General features: G+C 36.9%; 1 protein-coding gene across 14 annotated transcripts in view; it reads left to right on the top strand.

Annotated features, from left to right (window-relative positions):
• Positions 1 to 17,984, top strand: part of BPTF (bromodomain PHD finger transcription factor) — a 121,432-nt gene that overhangs the window by 54,159 nt on the left and 49,289 nt on the right. For all 14 annotated transcript variants that reach the window (XM_045525857.1, XM_045525853.1, XM_045525850.1 and 11 more), the window contains 5 exons: positions 4,127 to 4,314; positions 5,883 to 6,238; positions 6,838 to 6,969; positions 16,376 to 16,505; positions 17,284 to 17,422. In XM_045525857.1, coding sequence (XP_045381813.1) covers positions 4,127 to 4,314; positions 5,883 to 6,238; positions 6,838 to 6,969; positions 16,376 to 16,505; positions 17,284 to 17,422 — 945 coding nt within the window. The remainder of the gene's footprint in view (positions 1 to 4,126; positions 4,315 to 5,882; positions 6,239 to 6,837; positions 6,970 to 16,375; positions 16,506 to 17,283; positions 17,423 to 17,984) is intronic.

Genomic DNA, 17,984 nt, shown 5'->3' with positions numbered 1-17,984 from the left:
CATCATCAGTTTTCCTACACTTTTGCCAATGGTGAAAAGCATTTCGTTTAAAAATTTGTGGCCGGGCACGGTGGCTCACGCCTGTAATCCTAGCACTCTGGGAGGCCAAGGCGGACAGATCGTTTGAGCTCAGGAGTTCAAGACCAGCCTGAGCAAGAGTGAGACCCCGTCTCTACTAAGAAAATAGAAAGAAATTAGCTGAACAACTAAAAGTATATAGAAAAATTTAGTCGGGCATGGTGGTGCATGCCTGTAGTCCCAGCTGCTCGGGAGACTGAGGCAAAAGGATTGCTTGAGCCCAGGAGTCTGAGGTTGCTGTGAGCTAGGCTGCCGCCACGGCACTCTAGCCTGGGCAACAGAGTGAGACTCTGTCTCAAAAACAAAAAAAAAAAAAAAAAAAATGGGTATCCCTGCTAACTAATGTGATTTTCTTTTCATGTGTTTGTTGAACTTTCTGTGAATTGGTTATTCATAACTTTCGTTTACTTTTTGCTATTGAGTTTTGTTATGTTTTCTTAATGAGTTTTAGGAATGCTTTATTTATTATGGTTATTAATCTTTGAGTTTACAAATATTTACTTAGTAATTGCTTGTTGTTTTTAATTCTCTGTTGTTATACAGAAATTTTTACATTTTATATAATTAAATTTATCAATCTTTTTCCTTAGGGTTTCTCTGGATTTTTGTGTTTTATTAAGAAAGATCATCCCTATCCCAAGAATATGCATATATTTTATAGTAATTTATCATAATATTCTTTTAACTTTGTTTTTATTCTATCTAAATTATACTTTTTATATGGTATAAGGTAGAGATTATTTTAATTAGGACTTTGAAAATTGCAACTGACCAAACCAACTTAAACTAGCTTATGTGAAGAGGAAATTTGATTAACTCATATAATTGATAAGTCCAGGTCTCATCAGACATAATTGGACGCCCACGTATCAAATCTCTTTCTGTCATCCTTCCTCTCTTTCTTTGTAATCTACATACGTTTGTGTGTTAACTTCATTCTTTTCTAATACAGACAGGCTTTTCCCAAGTGGCAGGCAAGATGGCACCACCAATTTGTATTCTTGTCTCTCCAAGGTCTCTGACCCAAAGGCAAGGCCTCTACTCCTGTTCCAAATCAAAGTCCTTGAGGAAGGAATTTGAGTGGTCTATCTTGGATCATATTGTTACCACCCCAGTGGCCAGGGCAGGCGAGGTATTAGGGTTGATGACTCCAGCAAAAGGGTATGATTAGAGAGGGGTAGGAATGGTTTCTCAAAGAAGGAGGGGTGCTGCAAAGGTAAGAACACAGTTAATGTCCACAATTCCACCCTTTGGTAGCCCAGCACATGCATGTATACTCACATTTTTTCCCATACATACAATTCAGAAATGCCTCTGCCTAACTTAATGCAAAGGTCTCAACCACAAGTGAAAACTTTTTTGAAAATCTTTTTCCCGCTTATACTATGGCATAGAGAACAAGTCTAGCAAATGGATAAATAAAATATGTTGGAAAAAAAGAAAAGAAAAAAGAAAATCTCTTTCCCACGATTACATCTGATAATTGTGATTGTATCTAGACCCAAATCTAGGATTTCTGTGTGTTGTACATTAATTTTGACAGGTCTGGATGTAACTTATCTTGATCTCACAATCCATGAGCCAAATTAGGAATTTAACTGCCTGTAACACTCATTATCCTGATAGTGGAGGGTGTTCTTTGATAAATCTAGATGCCATTGGTTTGGCAGGAGGATGGCCATGGGTGAGAGGTGAGAAGCATATGAGAAGACCCCCCTTTTAGAGGCCACTCTGTTTTAGCAGCCTAGTTCCTGGTGGCTGTTATTGGTGGTGGGTTGCTGAGGACTGGCTGCTGGAGGATTAAACAGTCATACATCCCAATTTGGCAGGTTTGGTATTTTCTGTGCAGTAGCACTCCCTTGCACTTTCCTAGGTACGAGTTAGTACCTAATGCTCAGTAACTTGCATCTGGCTCCCTGAAGGTGAACCCCTCTAGTTTCTCAGTTCGTCTGCTTAGTAGACCAATAGCTCTAACCCTCAGGTGAAGAGTTTGTCTAGCCTTCTGCCTCCTGGCATCAGTTAACAATGAGCTGCAGAGGCTGGGGCAGATCTGTACTCTGCCACCAGGCGGCATCACAGTGATTCGCTCCTTTATAGGAGGAATATGGCCTTTGAGCAGAGAGTGTTCAGTAAGGACATCTACTCTCAACCTAGTTCTCTTTCTTTGTACCTTCAGGTCTTGCACCTGGGGATGAATTTTCTTTTCGTTTCCCTAATTTGCTTTAAATTTAGCAAGTGGCAGAAGATTGACTCTGAGCAATATTGGATTGTTGGCTCTGAGTTGAGGGGCTTCTTTAAAAAGCACTGTGCCATTCTCTTTGTTTTCAGGAAATCCAACCTAGACCAAACAATGTCTATAAAATCTTTATTACAGGACTTTATAGATGGTCCTAAGAAGAAGCTACCATAGTTCAGCATCTTAGTGTAAAACTTCATGATCTGAGACCCAAGAGAAAATTGATAGCTTGAATAACTGCTTTGCTACTGCACCTCAAAGGTGACTAGTTTTCCAGCTAGGGACAGGAAAATATTCAGTACTCTCACTCCATCTTGATTTAGTCAGTGCCATATTTTGGAGCCAAAATCTTAAAATACTCTATTGGATTATTTAGAACTTACTGGTTTTGATAGAATTCCATCACACTTGCTTAAAACAAAAAGGGAATTGTACTGGTTCATACAATTGGGAAGTCCAGAGTGGTGACAGCCTCAAGTGCATTATTGGATCCAGGGAGCCAAATGAGGCTGTCATCTCAGTTTTCCCCTTTCATATTTTTCTCTTTTTTTACTCTGTGTTGGGGTTATTGTTTGCTGTTATTGATAGTTTTGTTTCCTGTTCTTGATAGTTTTCTCCGTGCTGTGGGAATAAAAGTAGCCAACCCTCAATTTACACCTTTCCTGCTCACTAATACAAAAAGCAAAGACCATTTCTCTATCTGCACATTCAAAGAACTGGAATAGGATGCTGAGAGGATTGGGCTACATAGCCAGTGCTGGGACCATCACTGTGGCCAGCTAATGGTGTGCTTTGTCTGGTCAAGCTGAGTCCTGTGGCTTACCCTAAAGGAGGCAAGATATTGATTTGCAGCCCTGGCAGAATCATATGATTGAAATGTAGAGGAAAAGCATCTCTCCAAAGGAAAGAAGGGGAATGGAATGGATAAAATTAACAAATGTTTACAAAATTGTCTTCATTTTTTCCCCCAAAAATGCATAGCCAGTTTTCCCAATGCTGTTTTTTCTCTACTTAATTAAAATGCCATCATTATTACATAATAATATAGTAAATTGTCCTTTCATTTGCCAATGCCATAGTATCTTAATTTTTTTAAAGTTGAAATTAAAAAAGAAAAATCAGATCTTATTTAACTGGTCAATGAAAATTGAACAGCAATGCAAAGTATAGAAATTTTTCGAATGTATAGAGATTTTCAGCGAAAGTGAGTTTGGAATATAAAGCAGAAATTGCTCCTAGGCGGTTCATTCTGTTACTTTAAGAAATGAAGTTACTATTAAAATGTTGAGAGGTCTTTATTATGTTTTAGAAAACCTAGTTTATTGATTTTTTTATATTAACAAGCATTCCCAGATAATTATTTAGATTTCCTAGGGGAAAATTCACTTGGCATTTATAAGCTCAAAACTACTAGATGTTTAAACAGAATGTCAGTGGAAATCTTCCTAAAATTAATGACATCCTTTCTATACAGAAATCCATACTGAATATATAAGGTAACATTTTGTTAGTGTGCATTTTGACTTATTATGTTTGTTACTTGTAAATTTGTAGCAGCCCTTACTGCTTTCTAATAGATGAGCTTTGAAACAGATAATCTAGTGTGTTTAAATTTTCTGTGAAATAGAAGATGACTCACAGTAAAATTCTGACATTTTCTTTTAAGTAAAAGACTTAAGAATTAATGACATTTGCTTTGCTATTCAAGGACGTCATATATACCAGGTATGGTTTTGAAAAAATAAGGTGTCGTTATTACAATTATTTACTTAACTGTCTTCAATTACTTTGTGCCTTTTTCATTGATAATAGGTGAGTTCAAATCAGAGAAGTCCAATGGGGAGATGAGTGAGTCCCCTGGAACCGGAAGAGGAGCCTCTGGCTCAACTCGAATTATCACCAGATTGCGGAATCCAGATAGCAAACTTAGTCAGCTCAAGAGCCAGCAGGTGGCAGCTGCAGCCCATGAGGCAAATAAATTATATAAAGAGGGCAAAGAGGTGTGTTCTTTCTGTTGAAAACAAAAATCTCTGGAATGTGAAGTAATTACCATACCTTAAAAATAAGGGCAGGAAGTTTGTAGACCTACTTTTGAATTGTATTTTCTCCATTTCTAAAACTGTAGTGGGTAACAAGAGTAGAAGTATTAGGCTTATGTTAAGTATAGTTACGTACCCAAATTTCATTGCATGCATAGAAATACTATAAGTGGATGATTTACTTTCTTACTGTGTGATCAGTCTTATTGTATATAATTTTAAAGAGACAAAGCCTTCTTTTGACATATGGTAATGATAGTCTATTTATGGGGTTAATAAAGTGCTATAGGTGATTTACCCATCAGTTCTAACTATGATCACTTCAGGCAAATCTGCAGCTAAAGGATGGGGCTTACCCCTTGATAGAGTTCAGTGCATAGGACAGCATGGCATCCCTGCTCTGACCATGAACAGAACCAGCACTATGACATGATATCTCTGCCCCCCACTGCTATGGTGATAGAACGGCCACAACTGTGTCTCCCAGATTTGAGAATTATTTGCAGGGTAGATATGCAAAATATGCCATGTTTTTAACATCACAGTAGCTGCTTTAAATCAGTGGCTTTCGTACTTCCTTTTTTTTTTTTTTTTTTTTTTTTGAGACAGAGTCTCTCTCTGTCACCCTGGGTAGAGTACAGTGGCGCCAAACTCCTGGGCTCAAGCCTCAGCCTCAGGAGTAGCTGAGACTGCAGGCACAGGCCACAATGCCCAGCTGATTTTTCGATTTTTAGTGGAGATGGGGTCTCGCTCTTGCTCAGGCTGGTTTCGAACTCATGAGCTCAAGCATTCCTCTTGCCTCGGCCTCCCACAATGCTAGGATTACAGGCCTGAGCCACCACTGCTGGCCCTCATACTGCCTTTTGACTCTGACCCTCGGTAAGATACACATTTTTTCATAGCAGTCTGGTACACACATTCCAAAGCTTCCTGAAATAGTATTTTACCTTACTATGTGGGAATTATTCTGATATTTTCTCTTCTAGTCTAGTCTGTTGTATTATATTTCATTTTTTAAAAAGCTGAATAAGATCCACTCTTTCATAGTTTACTAAAAGGGTTGGGGTCAACTGTTTGAAAACACTGTTTGAAAGTATCCATGGGCTCTTATACTAAAGCTGGAATGATAAAAGGAGCAGAAGAGAAGGTATTTTTAGGAATATATTTTTGGAAGGTTAGTACATGTGATGCCCTCCTTTGTCCCTGAAGCATATATTACAAACTTGAAATGATGATAAGTAAATGATTTATACATATAGTTTCAGGTGTATATTTCAGATACATGAAAGTAGTCAATAGTATCTGACAGATAATAGGTAATTAATGTTAATTTTGTTTTTATAGGCATGCTTTGGTTGTTTAATTGTAAACAATTAGCTTTAGCTTTTAACTTAGCTTTTAAAGTTCAAAAGTTCCATCATAAGATGTATCTTGATTTATTTGGAATGATTAATTACAATTATTGAAAGACAGTTGATCAATTTACATCCTTGACATAAATAATGAAATCCTTTTATTTTCTTGGTCAGGTACTTGTAGTTAACTCTCAAGGGGAAATTTCACGGTTGAGCACGAAAAAGGAAGTGGTTATGAAAGGAAATATCAACAATTATTTTAAATTGGGTCAAGAAGGGAAGTATCGCGTCTACCACAATCAATACTCCACCAATTCATTTGCTTTGAATAAGCACCAGCACAGAGAAGATCATGATAAGAGAAGGCATCTTGCACATAAATTCTGTTTGACTCCAGCAGGAGAGTTCAAATGGAATGGTTCTGTCCATGGGTCCAAAGTTCTTACCATATCCACTCTGAGACTGACTATCACCCAGCTAGAAAACAACATCCCTTCATCCTTTCTTCATCCCAACTGGGCTTCACACAGGTAAAGGAAACATATTGCTAAAAATATAGTAAATATTTATAAAATTATTGTTGTAGTTGTACACTTTAAAACATCATTACCAATGAATTGAATGAAGTCAGTTTGATCAGTAGTGAAGAGGTTAGAGGCAGGAGTGTGCTTCTCAATTACTGAACCAGTACTGCCATTTCTAGGGGCAGAGTCTTTTAGATGTGTGCTGTGTCACCTGGTCTTTATTTTTTGTAGAGATGAGGTCTCCCTATGTTGCCCACGCTGGTCTTGAACTCTTGGCCTCAAGCAATCCTCCCAAAGTGCTGGGATTACAGGTGTGAGCTTCTGTGCAGAGTCTATCCCTGGAATCAAGTGGAGGCTAAAGTTCCAGAACTTTGTAGAAAGTTTAAGGAGTTAAAGGACTAAATGACCTCTGGAATTCCTTTCAGTGTTTAAAATCTATGCCTCTATGAGGTAGAAACTTACAGTGGCAGTATATTTATATTTAAATATGCTTATCCTAGAAACATATGCACTATAACGTGGAGTCATCATAAACTACAACAATTATGCATTTAATTTAAGATGAACCAAGTGACATAATTTCTTTCCTTTCTTTTGAAATATAGGGCGAATTGGATCAAGGCAGTTCAAATGTGTAGTAAACCAAGAGAATTTGCATTGGCTTTAGCCATTTTGGAGTGTGCAGTAAAACCAGTTGTGATGCTACCAATATGGCGGGAATCTTTAGGGCATACCAGGTAAGTGAATTCTGAGCCTTGTGAATGATGAATGTTGGACTCCCTTTTGAAACACTAATCTATTAATGATGAAAGCTAATGCATTTAAGAGGTCATGGTAAAGACTTTGCTCTTGTCCTCATTTTCTTCGTCTGTAAGATGTAAATGTGAATGAACATTAGTTCTTATTTGTGATACAGGACTGTGATGAAGATCAAAAGATCAGATAAAAAATTTTAAATGTTTTCTAAAGTAACTAGCATTTTTATTGAATAGAAATAATACTTTTTTTTTGAGTATTTATTTTAGAATCCAGGTACTATGCTAGGGATCTGATTTACGTCCTTTTTTAGAGTTGGGATTCTGCCCGAAGATCATGCAGCTCCCATATAGACTCAGAGTTATGTAACTTGAACAAATAGTTAAATAAATAAATTTTGTGACTCGAAACTACTTTTTTAGCCCTTCAGGAATCATCCTGAAACGTGTGTTAGTGGACCAAGCAGCTATGCTCTGGCAACAAGAAATAAAGCCACACCAAATGTTGCCACCTAAAACTCTCATAATTAAATGTAACTTAAAATTACTAAATCATGCCTTTTATAGATCTGTTTTTAAGTATTAAACATTCTAATGGAAGATAGAATTCATTTTTTTTAATCCAGGTATTATTTTCTTCCTGATTTGTTCTTGTGACTAGAACTGCTAAATAGCTTTTTTAGATTTATAAAATTATTTCGTGAATTGTATTAGTATGACCCACTGGTAATATGTACAGAAGAACTCTTTTTTTAATATGATGAAGAGATGATATAAAATAGAACATTCTGAATTTTTTAAAAATTAGGGACCATTATTCAGGAAAATTAGAAATTAATAATAGCACTTTCACTTCTGACAGTATTATGATCAATTAGATAAGTAACAAACTTGTAAGACTTGATTCTAAGGAAATAATTAGAAATTCAAACATATTTTATAAAATTTTTTTAATTGTGATATTCAATAATAAAGCTTTGAGAGTGATCTAAAAATATTTAACAGTAGCAGAATACTTTAAAAATAATGGTAAATTATCTCTTTGGAGAAAACTAAAATTTTATTGAAAATTAAAGAATGCTTAAAAATGGAAATATATCTCATATTCATGTATAGGAAGACTCAGTGTCTTGACAATGTCAGTTTTTATTCTTTTAATATATAAATTAATCTCAATAGCATTAAAATTTTTAGTTGGATTTTCTGTAGAATTTGACAAGATGATTCAAAAATTTATACAGAGAGACAGCCAATAATAGAAAAGGCAAATTTAAAGCACAAGGTAGAGGGACTTGCCCTGCCAGATAGCAAGATTTGTTTGAAATACTGTGATATAGATACACAGATAAACACACATTGTTGAATACTGTGATATAGATAGAATAGAGAGTCCAGAAAGAGACCAACCCATATATCACAATGTAATATATGATAGAAGTAGCATTACAAAAGACAAAGTATTTATTTGTTTATTTATTCTTTTGTTTGTTTATTTGTTTGTTTTGGAGACAGGGTCTTGCTCTGTTGCCCAGGCTGGAGTGCAGTGGCACAATCATAGCGCACTACAACCTCAAACTCCTGGGCTCAGGCCATCCTCCCATCTCAGTCTCATGAGTAGTTGGGACTACAGGCACGCCACCATGCCTGGCTAATTTTTATATTTTTTGTGGAGATGGGGGTCTTTGTATTGTCCTGGCTGGTCTTGAACTCATGGCCTCAAGTGATCCTCCTACCTCAACTTCCCAAAGTGCTGGGATTACAGGCCTGAGCCACCATGCCCAGCCCAGAACAAAGTATTTAATAAAAGGTGATGGGGCAATTAGTTTTCCATACTGGTGGAAAATCATATTCCCTTCTTTATACCAAACACAAAAGTCAATTCTAGGTATAGTAAATCCTGAATGTGAAAAGCAGAACTTTAAAAGTTCAAGTAGAAAATATAGGAGATTATCTTTATAACCATGGAGTAAAGAAAGTGCTCTCCTTCCCTCCCTCCCCCTGCCCTTCTTTCTCCATTTCTTTCTTCCCCTTCCATCCCTTTTCCCTTCCATTCTTGTCTTTCTTTCCTCATGTGCTTTCTTTTCTTCCATACTTTCTTCATTTTCTCTTTCTCTTAATTGTTTTTCTTTCCCTCCTGATTCATTCAGTATGTCCTTAATATGTAAGGGAGGCACTGTATCTGTCAGATGGGAATGAGTGTGCATATGTGTGTGTGTGATTGTCTGCACATACTACAGATAACTTTCCTTTTTTAATGTTTAACAAATGACACACATATATATAAGATTGTCTGTAACATGTAAGCTATAATGGTAATAACATGAATACCTGTGAATTTGCCACGTAACTTAAAAGTAAGAATATTACCATTATTACATCTGCTTTTCACTCATATTACCTTGCCTCTCCTGAGAGATAACCACAATCTTTAAGTTTGTGTTTTATTATGCCCTTTTTCTTACTATGTAGTTTTATCGCATATATGTATCAGTAGCCAGTGGATTGTTTTCTGTTTTTGAACTTTATAATGTCTCATCCTAGAAGACTAAGTCATGGACCAGTTGAAGACATTTTTATTGTTTCATTATAATAAGAAAAAGTATCCGCAACATATTCAAGTACTACAGTTTAATAAGAAAAGAAATCAAACCATTTAGTGGCAAAAAGACCAAAGATGTAAACATATATGGCTGAAAAACCATCTTTAACTGTGACACAAATAATAAGAAAGATGAAAAGATGCTTCACCCCCCTGGTAAATTGGGAAGTGCACATTAAACCCAGAGGCTATTGTTTCACATGCATCAGGTTGTCAGAAATTTAAAGAATATTGACAGAGAACTTACGTAATAGGAAGAGAATTGTGATAAATTTCTGATAAGAGAATAATTAGTGTAATGGTTACTTATAACCATTTTAGAGAACAATTTGGTTAAAACAGTTAAAAATGTGGTTCGGCCGGGTCCAGGGGCTCACACCTGTAATCCTAGCACTCTGGGAGGCCAAGGTGGGAGGATCACTTGAGGTCAGGAATTTGAGACCAGCCTGAGCAAGATCAAGACCTGGTCTCTACTAAAGATAGAAAAAATTAGCCAGGCATGGTGGCATGTGCCTGTAGTCCCAGCTACTTGGGGGGCTGAGGCAGGAGGATTACTTGAGCCCAGGAGTTTGAGGTTACGGTGAGCTATGATGACGCTATGGTACTCTAACCAGGCGATAAGAGTGAGACTCTGTCTCAAAAAAAGAATGAAAGAAAGAAAGAAAGGAAAGGAGGAAAGAAGAAAAGAAAGAAAGAAAAGAAAGAAAAGAAAGGTTCGATTCCTACCTAGTTCCATAGGGAAACATTTTACCATATGTGCATGAGAAGACATGTAGAAGAATGTTCCTTATAATGTGCCATAAAAACATGTATGCTAATATAATGTTACAGTATTGTTTAGGGATATGACATTTGTGGTAGAAGTTTAAAGAAATTCAAGGGCTATATGCTTGAAACTTAAGAAATAAATAACAGGCCAGGCACGGTGGCTCATGCCTGTAATCCTAGCACTCTGGGAGGCCGAGGCGGGCGGATCATTTGAGCTCAGGAGTTCGAGACCAGCCTGAGCAAGAGCGAGACCCCCGTCTCTACTAAAAAAAATAGAAAGAAATTAGCTGGACAACTAAAAATATATACATAAAAAAAATTAGCCGGGCATGGTGGCACATGCCTGTAGTCCCAGCTACTCGGGAGGCTGAGGCAGTAGTATTGCTTGAGCCCAGGAGTTGGAGGTTGCTGTGAGCTAGGCTGACGCCACGGCACTCTAGCCCGAGCAACAGAGTGAGACTCTGTCTCCAAAAAAAAAAAAAAGAGAGAAAAGAAATAAATAACAAAGGTCAAAGAAAAATTTTAATGGAAATGGGAAAACATTTTGATCTGGATGTTCATGAAAGTGCTACATACATTCAGATTTGTGGGATGCAATTAAAGAGATCCTAGGGGAAATTGGTAGCCTTTAATACTTACGTTAGAAAAGAAAAAACTGCAAATTAGTTAGCAGGGTATATCACAAGGAGTCAACCCGAAGAAGGGAAATATTAAAGCTAGAAGCAGATTTGATGAAATAGAAAACAAACATACCTTAGATACCATTATAATTTACAAACTTCCGATAAGATTATCAAGGGGGAAAAAAAAAGGAAGAAAGCACAAATAACCAATATCAAGAATAAAAAAGGGGACATACTAACCAATATTTTTGACTCTCTCTTATTAGCACTGGGGATTTTAAAGCATTCACAGGGTCCACTAACATAGTATTCAGGCTTCCTACACCTACTGAGAAAAGGGGCCCATCAAGCTCCTTTTGGGTAGTGGGGAAAGGTTGGGAAGGAGAGACCACACTGACCTCAGCCATTAGGGCAAAGGCCATACTCTTAGGAAAAAGGATTTCTGGTTCTATTTATCACTGCACCTGTCAGTAAAGTGATAGACAGAACCACATGATTTCATAAGTTCTTCCTCTAATTTCAAGAACCAGGTAATTCTATTTAAACTCTTCCATCAGAATAGAAAAAGAAAGAAATCTTGCAGATTATTATTTGAGTGTAAAACTGTTAATAAAACTTGATAAGTAGAAATAGACAAATAGAAAATTATGGTACTATCTCCCTTATTAATATTTATCATTGATTAATTAATAGCAAATAGATCCATATACAAGAAATTAAAATATCAGCAGGTATATTCAGGAGTAAATTAAAAGAATAATAAACCATGGCTCAATTGGCTTCACTCTAGGCATGGAAGACTTGTCCAATATTAAGAGATTATTAATACCATGCTATTTTAAGAAGTCAAAGAAAGGAAACTTTGATCATCTCATTAGATGCCAAGAAGGTATTTGTCTTAAGTTCATTATTAATTCTTGGTTTTCACAAATTCTTAGTTAAATAGGAATATATTAAGTCTTTTTTTTTTTTTGGTAAAGATGTATTTCAAACCAGATTATCATGCTTTTTGGTGAAACTCTTGAAGCATTCCCATCAACATTCAGGTGAAACAAAACAAAGATGCCAACTAACACACTGTATTTTAACTTTTCCTGAAAGTACTGACCAGTGCAATTTGCCAAGAGAAATAAAACAGAAATATTGGAAAGATATATACACAATTATTATATCATATGCAGTTGCTCTAATCATGTACTTAGGAAACCCAAGAAAATTAACTGGAAGACTATCAGAAACAAAATGAAAAATAAGGTGGGAAGCATACTGAACAATCGCTTTCATGTATACAAACAGTCTGAGTTAAAACAACAAATTAAGTAAACATTTAATTTTGTTTGCTGTTCCCCACTAAAACTATGGCAAAGGGATTTTTTTTTTTTTTTTTAAGTTATAGACCCACAGGGACAGGGAGAACAGCAGAGAATACAGCACCAGTAAAATTTTGGAAGCAGTAATGCAGATGGACAAATGGTAATCTACCGAAGAAGGCCGTATCCCAAGTCAGTGGGGAAAACAGAATTTCTGTAGGTTATACCGCATAGCTTTAGAAAGAAGAAAAACAAGAAGTACAGAACAGTCCATTTTGGATCATATTGCTATACCATGCCAATTGTATACTGCAGTCCTACCAGACACCCTGAGTGTGGTGAGCCCTTTATCTTCCAGGCCTTGCTCATGACCTCACTCACTGATTTCACCAAAAGAGTTCTAGTAAACTTTCCTGAAAGCTACAGCCAGACTGTGACCCAGAGAAAAGTTTGTTTTCTTGGGAACCTTCTTTAATAAGTGACAGTATTGCTCTTTTGCTCATGCAGCTTGTTTTATACTTGCTGCTGAGTTTTCAAAAGCCAAACTTTGTATTATTTGGGATACATGCATAGATGATAAAAAACTATAATGAAAAGCAAGAGAATGTTTAACACAAAAGTTAGGGTAATGATTACTATGTGTGGGACACACAAGCTTCTGATGTATTGGTTATTGATAAAGTTTTATTTCTTAACCTGGTTGCATTTTATGTATTTTTAAAAATTATAATGAAAGCAAAGATTTTAGCAACAGCAGTAACAACAACAAAAAAGCCTCAAACACCTAGGAATAAATTTAACAAGAAATATTCCAGGCCTGTGTCAAGCAGTCTTTAAAAGAATACTTTGTAAATTGGATTTTTCATCCTGAAGGCAGGGGAGCCTTGATTAAAATGATACTAATACTTCAACTAGAAAAATTAATGTGCAAGAATAGCCAAAAAGGGAAATAGGTATTAGGAAAAAAAGGGAGTAGATATTAGAGCATATTTTGAAGCTACATTAATAAAAATAATTTGTCCTACAGAAGAAGCAAAACAGTGGAATAAAATAGAGAATCCAGAAGTAGACCTAAACACATGTGGGAATTTAGCTATGGTAGCATTTCACATCAGAAAGGAAAAGAGGACATGTTTGGGGAAAATATCACTTAGGTCCAGGCCTTAATAAAAACACTCAGGTTGATAAAGATTTAAAAAGAATAAAACCCTTAAAAGAAAGAAAACTTCAATATGAAAGCATGAATTAATTTATGTTTTTGTTGTGATACTTTTCAAACAGATAAAAAATCCAGATGCCATAGAGGAAAAAAGTGGATACATGTATTTAAAATTGAGTGGAAAAATATTATAATCAAACTCAAAAGACAGATAACAAACTGAGAAAAAATATTTATAACACAAATGGAAAATTTCCTTAATTGACCAAGACCTTTTATAGATGAAAAGGACTTAAGTCCCGTACAGACAAGACAAAGGATTTAAACAGACATTTTGCAGAAAAATAAATATGAAAGGCCAGTAGCCATAAAAAATGATTACTTCTCTAATAATTAAAGAAGTTTGGCATAGTATTTTTAACCTCTCAGTTGGGCTAACAACTTAGAAGTTTGATACTAACTCAGCGTTAGTGAAGGTGTGGGAAAGCCAGGTGGCTTTATAATTGATGATAGTGTGATTTGCACAATTTTGAAGAGTAGTTTGGCACTGTATCTGTCAGCATTTTAAATACAAGGACTTTTGCACTCAGCCATCCCACCTGTGGGTATACAGAGAGATACTCCCTAGGTTTACCAAGAAAGACATAAGACATCGTTTATTGTAGCTTTGAGTGGAATAGCAAAACAAACACAACAAAACTCTGACACCAGGCATGGTGGTGCACTCCTGTAGTCCGAGCTACTTTTGAAGCTGAGGGTGAGGGGATCGCTTGAGCTGGGGAGTTCCAGGTTGCAGTGAGCTATGGATTGTGCCACTGCACTTCAGCCTGGGCAACAGAAAGAGACACTGTCACTTAAAAAACAAACAACAACCAAAACAAAAACCCCTGAGCACTACCTGGAGGTCAGGAGTAGGGTTGAAGCTCTGCCCCTTCTCCTGGTGGAGCTCTTAGTTGACAGTAGAGATATGAAAGGAAAGCCTGCCACCTGTGCGCCCACCAAGTACGTATGAAGTGGCTGTCAGAGGCTGCAAAGTACCAGCTTGGTGGGGCTTCTTTCCTGGGGCCTCCAGGCTACCAGCAGTAGTAAAGGTTTCTGCCCAGCAAACAGGACTGAACTCCTACCGAGCTTACCTGTGTCACTGTTTCTCCCCTTAAGGAATTGTCTTGGTGGCCGTGAGAACAATAAAAATTTACCCCAGGAGAGCTAGCATTATAGGTTAGCTATAACACTACCCACCTGGTCTGGTGTCCTCCACAAAGTGAAGCCTTTGTATTTGGCAGTGAGAAAAGACCTGTTTGCCTTGCGCACACCAAGAACACAAACTGAGTACCCTGCCTGGCTGTGAGCTCCCAGGCTGTCACTGTGCTAGCATTCTCCACACAGTGCTCCGTTCCTGGCCACTGCCGGTGTAGATGGCTCAGTTGCTGTGCTGTACCTGGCCTTTCACAGGTGTATAAAAGCCAAGCCCACAAAAACTCTGAGAAATACTACTTGGTCCTGGCACAGTCACTCCCTCCTTATGCCTGTGGGCTGAGACTGTCAGGTCATCTACCATGCTATGCCTGTAGAGCTTGCCCTGCTCCTGAGTTCCCAGAGTGTTGGCCGATGGATAGTATTTGAATCAGCAAGTTAGTTCCCTGTGAAAATACACTCCCTTTCCCCTCCTCCCGTCGATTTGTGAGAGACTATAAGAGCCTTATGGAGAATGTTTGCTATACTAGTTGTGTGCAATTAATAGGCATGAGCTTTCAGCCTAGGGAGGCTGTACTCTGGGGTCCTACAATCACAGGGACACAAAGCCTTCTGAAAGTGGGGAGGGAGGAAAAAAGGTGGGGGTAGAGGGAGGAGGAGAGAGAGATTTTTTGTGGGGGAAATGGAGATAAAAAGAATTAAATCCCTTCCCACTTGTTTCCAGCACCACTACCCCAAGTTGACAAAAGTTCTCTCATCTTTCCACATAGCTGTGCATAAGAAATTGGCTGCATCTGATTAGGATGTGATAAAGCAGTTCTGCCATTAGAGCTCTTGGAGAGAGGAGCTTCCTTCTTTATAGGTTTTGGTTCATGTCTGTTTAGGAGAAATATTCTCATTCATGAAAATCTAATCATCTAAATATAGAGCCTCACCACAGGCCTGCCCCTTACTGGTAGGTGCAGTATTAACTCCCTTCCTGCCTGAGAATGAGTGTGGCCTGTGCTTTATGTCTAATGATTGAAATCCTTCTTCTTGCCCAAAAGTGGTAGCCCCACGGGCCACTTTCTCTGTAGGAAGCCTGAATGCTATGTTAGTGGACCCTATGAAGCCTTTAAAATCGCCAATGCTAGAGAGAATCAGAAATATTGGTTGATAAAATAAATGTTTTGGGATTTGTTGGGGGGTTTTTTGGGAACGAAAAAAACTCTGGAAATAAAATATCCTTTAGTAAGGAAGTGGTTTAATAAATTACAGTACTTCCATTCAGTGGTATATTTTTTAATTTTTTAAAAAGATCTGTGTATTCTGATATGGAAAGATCTTCTAGTATAATTATCAATTGATTAAAAACTAATTGTGAGTGTGTGTGTGTGTGTGTGTGTGTGTGCGCGCGCGCGCATGCACGCGCTGTCAGTACCCTTTGTGTAAACGCATAATTGACTATATATATAAAGATATACCTAAATGTTGGTATATTTGTGAAATTTTTAAGGAGTACCTCGTAAGTATTTCTTAGGCATATGGAAAGGGTAGCACTTTTTGGTTTTGCTTTTTTATACTCTTTTGATTTTTCCTATGATGGAATTTTGTATCTAATTTTTGTCAGTTGGGGTGTCTGGGTTACTAGTAGGATTCTAACGGTGTTTGATTTTTGTCTTCATAATTTTCGGTATTGCATTTATATCTTTTATCAAAGTTTAATGTAACTGTCTCCTTATCCATGTATTCTTAGGTTACACAGGATGACATCAATTGAACGAGAAGAAAAGGAGAAAGTCAAAAAAAAAGAGAAAAAACAGGAAGAAGAAGAAACAATGCAGCAAGCTACGTGGGTAAAATATACATTTCCAGTTAAACATCAGGTAATTTTTATTTTAAAAATAAAATAAGGCCGGGCGTGGTGGCTCATGCCTGTAATCCTAGCACTCTGGGAGGCCGAGGCGAGTAGATCATTTGAGCTCAGGAGTTCGAGACCAGCCTGAACAAGAGTGAGACCCTGCCTCTACTAATAGGAAAAATAGAAAGAAATTAGCTGGACAACTGAAAATACATGTAGAAAAAATTAGCTGGGCATGGTGGCGCATGCCTGTAGTCCCAGCTACTTGGGAGGCTCAGGCAGAAGGATTGCTTGAACCCAGGAGTTTGAGGTTGCTGTGAGCTAGGCTGATGCCACGGCACCCTAACCTGGGCAACAGAGTGAGACTCTGTCTCAAAAATAAATAAGTAAATAAAATAAATTAAAAATAAAGTAAAATAGTGTTAGCCATTTCTGAGCCTTTTATTTTGCAACTTGGAATACTTAATTTTGTTTTACTTTTGACACAGTCTTTTAATTTATATTGTTGGGACAAAGTACATCTTTCTGGCAGTTTACATAGGTTTATCTTAATAGAATGTGGGAGGGTTATGAGACCAATTTGAAATTGGTATAAAACTGTAAAATTGTATTAAATTTTGCATATTAAAAAAGACTTAATTTCCTTCATCAATCTTTGATTCCCGGTAAAAATTAAATTGATTGATACATTTAATTAATTTGGCTGACTTTTGATCTTGTTTGGTAAAAATGTATAAAGCCATATATATGTGCACATATATATTGTCATTCTTGTTTAATCAAAATGTTTTCACTCATACCAGGTTTGGAAACAAAAAGGAGAGGAGTACAGAGTGACAGGATATGGTGGTTGGAGCTGGATTAGTAAAACTCACGTTTATAGGTTTGTTCCTAAATTGCCAGGCAATACTAATGTGAATTACAGAAGGTCATTAGAAGGAAGTAAGTAATTAAAGTTTATTTTCCTACATAATTGTTTCTGATTTAATTTCCTATAAATTTGTTTATATTGACCATATTTTAGATAAAAGCATTTTTCTGGCATTTTTGGTAGTATATATGAAATTATCAGTGTAGTTTACTAATTACAAACTCTGAAGTTTTAAAAATTACTTTATCCACAGGGTTTTGTTATCTTGAGTTTCTGCTAAAGAAAGATAATAGAGTGGAGCTTGTTTTGAAAAAATAGGTCCCAGCCACCTAATTATGGCTTTTCAAAATCTTAAATTCAGTACTAGTTGACTTCTTGAGGACTCATGTATCTGGTAACCTCAGCATTATTGCACCCAACAAAACCAGGCAGGAAATGACAGAGGCTTCCGTAACACTGTCAAATAAATGAGCTATTAATTCAGTTTTTACTACTGGCTAACAAACTTCAGTATTTAGAATCGCAGAACTCTAGTGGTGAACTGCTCTGTTAAGAAACCACAGACTTTTTAACTTGTGTTAAATAAGCAAATTAGTTCATGGCAATGCTAAGTGACATACTCAAGTTAACACA

Source organism: Lemur catta, chromosome 15, assembly GCF_020740605.2.
Source record: "Lemur catta isolate mLemCat1 chromosome 15, mLemCat1.pri, whole genome shotgun sequence".
NCBI classification, from domain to species: domain Eukaryota; kingdom Metazoa; phylum Chordata; class Mammalia; order Primates; family Lemuridae; genus Lemur; species Lemur catta.
This window is presented reverse-complemented; position numbering and strand designations above follow the sequence as displayed.